This window comes from Sapajus apella, unplaced genomic scaffold, assembly GCF_009761245.1.
Source record: "Sapajus apella isolate SASKATOON/1434 unplaced genomic scaffold, GSC_monkey_1.0 scaffold15, whole genome shotgun sequence".
In the NCBI taxonomy this organism is placed as follows: Eukaryota; Metazoa; Chordata; class Mammalia; order Primates; family Cebidae; genus Sapajus; species Sapajus apella.
In genome coordinates, this window is record NW_022436955.1 from 32,357,982 (window position 1) to 32,365,270 (window position 7,289).

The following is a 7,289-nucleotide window of genomic DNA, read 5'->3' on the forward strand; positions in this document are numbered from 1 at the left end:
TTACTCTTACCCCCCACGATTGCTCTTCCCCCTTCACGATTGCTCTTTTCCCAAGGATTGCTCTTCCCCCCCACGATTGCTCTTCTCGCCCCACGATTGTTCTCCCCCCCCACGATTGCTCTTCTCCCTCCACGATTGCTCTTTCCCCTCCACGATTGCTCTTCCGCCTCCATGGTTGCTCTTCCTCTTTCAGGCCACACACAGTTGCCCCACGCGAGGTGACTTCTGTGAGAACGGGTCAGAGGATGAGGCATCGCTTTTAGATGGGAGGCGCTGTGGACTCTTGAATGTGACCAATGAGAACACCGTGCGTGGAGCCAGGAGCCTCTGCTGTGGGTCTGGGTACCTGCTTGCTCATCCTCGTACTGAGGGCTTCCTTTCCTCTGCAGGTTTGGGAGAAGTTCTTAAGTTCTGAAACGCCGCCGATCAGTGTGTTTATGGCAGTGCCTACCATATACGCCAAGCTGATGGAGTACTATGACAGACATTTTACCCAGACGCATGTCCAGGATTTCGTGCGTGCCGTTTGTGAACAAAAAATCAGGTAAATGAAAAGAGCCCGCTTTCCGTTCAGACAGTCTTAAAGATCAGCAGATAGAACTGACTTCCAATAAATCACTTCTAAGTTCTAGCAAGCAGCACTTTGCATTTCCTTTCAGTGTTCTCCCTCTCCACCCGTCTATGCGTGTATCTAGAATCTGTTCCACGTTGACTTCTGTCTGCATTCCATGTCACCGTCTCTGTCTCTCAGGTCTCATTGTGTCTGTCTGTCTCTCATCTGTCTTTCTCATCATCTGTCTTATCTTTCCATCTCTCTCTCTGTCTTCCGTCTCTCCGGTCTTTCTCTCCGTCTGTCTCTATCTGTTTATCTGTCTGTCTCTCCATCTGTCTCTACCTCTCCATGTCTCTCAGTCTTCATCTGTGTGTCTTCTCTCTCTCTTGTCCGTCTGTCTCTCTGTCATGGGGTCTGAAGGACCAGGGTGAGGACAGTGACCTGAGCCACTGGCTCCTGCCTCCTGTGCCCACATGTCCACGGCGCCTGCCTCCACTCGGCAGTTTCTCTCTGCCTTCATAAGCAGCCCTGTGACCCTTCCTGCCTGGGGCGCGTTCTGCTGCTTTTCCTCCCATCCCTGCTCCTCCCTCCCAGCTCCCTTCCAGGGCCGAGCTGGTCTTTCAGGCCATTCAGTGGCGTGTTTGCTCTGCACTCTCGCAGGTCTGGGAAAGTCCCCTTTCCCTCGTGTCTGCTGAAGCGTGTCCACTAACTGGAGATGCACACGTGTGGCTCAGTGAGTCTCCGCACGCACCGTAGCCCGCACCACCCGCAGAGTCCTGGGTGGGGGTTTTTGTTGTTGTGAGAGGCAGGAGTGGCATGGCGGGCGGACCGCAGGATGTGGACAGAAGGCTCAGCTTAATTGCGTTTCCAGTGGGGTTAGTGTGTGTCCGAGGCTGCCACGCCGCTCCTCCCCATCCCCAGGAAGTGCCCAGGGAAGCGGCACTTGGTTCCTGGAGAGAATTTCGGGCTGTCAGGGCACACACCTGATCCTGCTTCCTCCCTTTGCCATTCCCTTGTCCCTTTTCTGTGAGGCTGCCAGAGCTGTGGTTTTGCTGCTCCTGCTCACTGCCTGCCAAAAGCCCCACCCTGGGGTGCCCTGGGGCAGGGCAGATCCCAAGCTGAGCGGGATAAGCGGTACATTTTACCACATCTAAGGAACCGAGGGCAAGAATGAGGTCAGTGAAGGAGAGGATCCCGTGATTTCCGTGGTGACAGAGGCAAGGAGACCTCGGCCATCTGGACTTCCCAGCCAGGGTGCTGGCTGTGCTGCCTCCTCATAAAGCAGGGGCAGCAGCAGGGACTCCTCCGCTCAAGCCCAAACAAAAGCGCCTTCCGTCTGCACTCGGGGGCTCTAACCCTCCCTCTGCACGTGAGGCTGCGGGAATGCTGTGTGAGCGCAGCGCAGAACTCGGAGGGTTCATCCTGCCATGCCTGAGCCGAGCCTGAGAGCTGAGATGGCTCCCCCTCTGTGGGCGGTTCTGAGCCCTTTGGGTGTGTCCGGCCTCACCCCTTGGATGCTGCACCCATTCATCCATGTCCCTGTTCTCCTGTGGAGCCTGCGAGCTGAGCTGGCTCTATACCCGGAGGTGGCTGGCCGCAGCCGCTACGCCGTGGCTGTTCCCCCGTGGTCGGCTCCGTGATCAGCAGCTGTGCGCTCACTGCTGTTCTTGAGCATCGGCTGTGAACAGCGCGGGAACTTTGGGGGCAACACCACGGACCCTAAGTGCATTGTTTTCCTAATTAGCTGTTAGGCCTGCTTACCTTCTAAAACATACCCAACACATCATTTCCAAAAAGCGCAGTCACGCCGTTGCGCAGGCTGCAGTGCTGGCCTGGGCTGCTGCGCTGGTGAAGGGGCGCCACCTCTGCGCGCACGGCCTCCCCAACTGGCTAAGACTGCCTTTGGTTGTGCGTAGGCTCATGGTCTCAGGCTCTGCCGCCCTGCCCCTCCCCGTGCTGGAGAAATGGAAGAACATCACAGGCCACACCCTGCTGGAGAGGTACGGCATGACTGAGATCGGCATGGCTCTGTCTGGGCCCCTGAACCCCGCAGCGCGCGTGCCAGGTACAAGCACTGCCCACAGCCCCGTTCCCCTCCCACTTTGCCTGGGGCCCCGCCCAGGTGGGCCTGTCTCCAGCCACCCACATTTGGACTGAAGGGCAGTATGGAGGATGCTCCCCTGTGGGACAGGCCACCAGGCCAGGAGAGCCCTCCGGGCACTTGGGGTGCACTGCAACCTCCCCTCCGGGCAGACCAGCCTTCTCCCAGGTCTCAGTCTGGTGGATGGGGGGGTGTCATGCTGGCCCCTGGCTGCGTGACTGGGGCCACATGGAAAGAACAGCAGTGCTCAGACCAGGTTGGCGCACATCTCAGAGGAAGGCTGGGCCCATGCTGCTGGCTCCACACCATGTCAGCCGTGGTGGGAGCCTCCATCTGCCTGGAGTCCGGGTGCCATGCAGTGCCAGGGGAGGTGGGTGTGGGGGACAGAGTGGGGTGAGTGACCCAAGTGCCTGTCTTCTCTAGACAGGGGCTCCTGGCACCGGACCCCTCTTGTCCAGCCTTCCCTAACAATCCCATTCTGACGTTCATCTCAGCCAGCGCTTCCAGCCCTGGGTCCTCCACAGGGACTTAGGGGAGCAGAGCCCACAGCTGGGGGCCGCCCCGCATCCTTCCGTGAGCAGAGCCCACAGCTGGGGGGCGCCCCGCGTCCTTCCGTGAGCAGAGCCCACAGCTGGGGGGCGCCCTACTTCTTTCTGTACAGCCCTTTCAGTCTGTCCAGAACAGAAGAGAGCTCTTGGTGCGGACGTGAATGTGAGACAGTCCCACGTGTCTGTCTGTGTAGCTGCTTACCTGCATACACAGTAAGATTCACCCCCTCTGGTGTGCCGTTCTGTGAGTCTGAAGAAATATCACAGTCAGATAGAGGAGGCTCCCCGCCTCGTTCTGTGACGCCACAGTCAGGTGGAGGAGGCGCCCCGCCTCGTTCTGTGACGCCACAGTCAGGTGGAGGAGGCTTCTCTTCTCAGAAACTTTCCCTCTCTGGTGGTCAGCACCTCCTCTGCCTCCGAGGCCCGGCCCCTTGTTCCCGTTTCTCTTCCTGTGGTTTTGCTTCTTCTGGAAGGTCGTGTGGTTGAATCCTGCGGGACAGAGCCTCCGAGCCTGGCGGCTTGCACTCGTTCCACCTGCCCTCGCCCGAGCTGTGTGCGTCAGAGCCCGCTGCTTTCACTACCAAGTGGATCCGTGTGTGGGTGTGCCGCAGAGTTCAGAGACCGGAGAGACCGTTGAGGTTGCAGAGGGAGTTTATTTTAGGCATAGCCCGGCCCGGCTCAGATGCACATCCAAAGTGGCTGAGTGCCCAGCAAAGACAGGGCTTGCTTTTTATGCCTGAAGCACACAGTGGTCGAAAACAAGTTTGCAGTACAGGACAGTTTATCAGACAATGACAGACACTTAAGTCGTCTTACATGTGACCCGCGATGCAGCGCTCATGACGTGTGGAGCTCGGGGATTCTAACACGGGGCTTATCTGTTCTGCTGCCCCCCGCGACAGCACCTAGGGGGCTGCGGTCCAGCCTGCTGACGCATTGCTTATGACCTTCACTGAACATACACAGTTATCGGCTATAGAGAACAAGAATACAGGAATCTGTAAACTTATAAAGGTTGCAGAGCAAGATACCGTTCTGTGGGAGGGGAAGGACTGGGAAGTTTGCTTACAGAAGAAATATTTAATTTCTGCTCCTCTTTCCTGCATTAATTTTAATTTTATATCATGTCGTTTCATTCATTTTTCTTTTCCCCTTTCAGATGCGCCACCGCTTGTGACCCTGTTTTAGGCAATGACACTTAAGATGTTGTGAACATTGGTGGGCAGATTTCTGTGCAAACTTGGGTTTTTATTTCACTTGGGCAGATACCTAGGAGCAGGATGGCAGGGTTGTCTGAAGCTGCCAAGCTGTCCTTCATGGCAACGGCACTATCCCCGTCCCCTGCAAAGGGCGGGAGGTCAGGAGGGCCTGCTGCTCAAACGGGCAGTGACGGGGTCTTGTTGGGGTCCTGTTTCCCTCATGACGGGTGGTGTTGAACACCTGGTTCCTCATGGCAGTGGTGCGGGCACCTCTTCGTGTCTCTCGTGACGGTGGTGCGGGCGCCTCTTCCTGTCTCTCGTGACGGTGGTGCGGGCGCCTCTTCCTGTCTCTCGTGACGGTGGTGCGGGCGTCTCTTCATGTCTCTCTTGAGAGAGCCACCACTGTCATGAGAGACACAGGAAGAGGCGTCAATACCACTGTTATTTCCGACTGTGATCCATTTTGAATTCATTTTGTGCACAGTGCAAGATATGGCCCACAGATCATTTTAGCGTACGAGTGTGCAGCCTTTCCAGCACTGTTTGTGGGAAGGCTCCCTCCTCCATCGAGCGGCCCTTTGGATCTTTGTGGAAAGTTCGTTGACTGTGTGGGGTTGACTCCTGCACTCTGCTCTGTTCCTTGCTCTGTCCGTGTCCTTTGGCTAATTCCATGCTGGCTTGATTCCTGGGGCCCTAGGGTAAGCCTGGCCATAGTGGTGCGTGGGCCCAGCTGGGGCCCGGCAGTCGTACGGTGCTGGGGCTTGCAAGGCGAGTGTGAGGGCGGGCTGGCTGCTGGGCTGGAAGGAGAGGAGGAGAGGCTGTGGACTCACAGCGGGGCCTGGGAGCCGTGGGGGCTGCTAGCTGCCTTCTGAGTGAAGGGAGGTCCCTGTTGCTGGGGCGTCCCGAGCAGGATGACGGGGCCATGGCAGTGACAGCCTCTGCTGCAGTGCAGAGCCGCCCGTGCAGTAGCCACATGGAGCGCAGGGCCTGCTATGACAGGGCCCAGGGCAGTGGGTAGGTGGCAGCGTATTGTGAAAAGAAGTCATTGCGAGTGACGAGAAATAGATCCTAGTGTCAGAACCCAGGAAACCTCTGTCAGTGCTGGTGCTCCCTGCCCTGGGCCAGCGCTCACGTCTCCACGGGGGCTGTTGTATCAGCTCGTTCCTCGGTGGCCACAGCTGTCCGGTGGAAATAAGATGGGGGCCTTGAAGTCAAACTGGAGTAGAACCTCGGGTCTCTGTCCTCGTCATCGTCCTTCTTAGCAGGACATGCTGATTTTGTCCAGCACCACCTGCGCTGAATGACGGAGCGGAGCCCAGCTCAGTGAGGGGTGCAGGCGAGTGAGGACCGATAGGCTGATGGCTCCGGGCTTTGTCCTGTGTCTGTTCCGGAAGCGTGTAAGCAGGTCAAGCTCTGTGTATCCAGAATCTCTGCACAGAGTTTGTGGTTGATGACGACTGTTTATACACAGCATTGCTTTGTGTGTCCTCGCATTTCATATCCTCAAAACGGCCCCTGCTGTGGGGTCACTTTTTCCATTCATGCACAAGAACCCACGGGGCCTGCCCACGGTCGCATGGCCAGTGAGTGACACAGACACGCACACACACGGTGGCCTCTTCCATGGTCCTGACTGGAGAAGGCAGAGAAGATGGACAGGGGACCCCTGGCCTTATTTGCTGGAGTAGATACAAGGCTGAGAAGCTGAAGCCAGGAGCAGCCCAGGAACCACTGTCTATATCGATGGTGCCAGGAGCAGCCCAGGGAACGCTGTCTACACCGAGGGCACCAGGAGTAGCCCGGGGAATGCTGTCTACACCAAGGGCACCAGGAGTAGCCCGGGGAATGCTGTCTACACCAAGGGCACCAGGAGCATCCCAGGAACCGCTGTCTACACCGAGGGCACCAGGAGTTGCCCGGGGAATGCTGTCTACACCAAGGGCACCAGGAGCAGCCCAGGAACCGCTGTCTACACCGAGGGCACCAGGAGTAACCCGGGGAATGCCGTCTACACCGAGGGCACCAGGAGCAGCCCAGGGAACGCTATCTATACTGATGGTGCCAGGAGCAGCCCAGGGAATGGTGTCTACACTGAGGACTCCACGAGCAGCCTGGGAAACGCTGTCTATACCAGTGGTGCCTGGAGCAGTCTGGGGAACGCTGTCTACACCGAGGGCACCAGGAGCAGCCCGGGGAACCGCTGTCTACACCGAGGGTGCCAGGAGCAGCCCAGGGAACTGCTTTCTACACCAAGGGCGCCAAAGAGCAGACGGGAGCCCAGAGGCTCTGGGGAAACCTCACCTTCCTACACTGGAATCGGAACTCCCAGGCGAGCAGGAAGGAACCCCAGACAGAGAGCACACAGAGAGCAGTCCCTGGCTGAGGAAGGGGATCTAGAAACCCTGAAGCTTCAGGGTTATTGGGCAAGAATTCCGAGCGCACAACTCTCCGTGTCTAACTACCGACTGCAGCTTTACTCGGGCGCTGAGGACAGTCTCTCCTCTCTAAAGGAGATGCAAACATCTGCAACTTTTCCTTGTCTGTAAATCACCAGCAGCATCAGTTCTTTAAAGTAGCTGCAGCACTGTATCCAGTGCGCCCACGGAAACTAAAATGCAGCCTCCCGAGCAGCGTTACTGGAAGGCATGGTGGTGAAGAGCCTTCCTCACTCTGAGGCTCTAACCCCTCCCTGGCGGCCACGGCCTCCGCCTCAGCCCTTGGGTTGGCTCCAGCTGCGGGATCTGGGCTTGTGCTTGGCCTCACTGCTCCGTGCCTTGGGGAGAGAGAAGAAGAGAAGCCAGGTAGAGGGTGAGCTCTGCCGTGTGTAACGTGTCCACCGCAGGAGGGTGAGGTCTGCGTGTGTAACATGTCTGCCGGGCGGAGGGTGA

The 7,289-nt window shown here is 57.8% G+C and overlaps 1 protein-coding gene across 6 annotated transcripts in view; it reads left to right on the plus strand.

The window, feature by feature from the left end:
• The window catches only part of ACSF3 (acyl-CoA synthetase family member 3), a 57,979-nt gene that overhangs the window by 18,434 nt on the left and 32,256 nt on the right, over positions 1–7,289 (plus strand). For all 6 annotated transcript variants that reach the window (XR_004270672.1, XM_032284706.1, XM_032284705.1 and 3 more), the window contains 2 exons: positions 390–544; positions 2,470–2,618. Coding sequence is in view for 5 of the 6 variants with exons in the window: in XM_032284706.1 (XP_032140597.1) it covers positions 390–544; positions 2,470–2,618 (304 nt within the window). In the remaining variant the exon portion in view is untranslated. The remainder of the gene's footprint in view (positions 1–389; positions 545–2,469; positions 2,619–7,289) is intronic.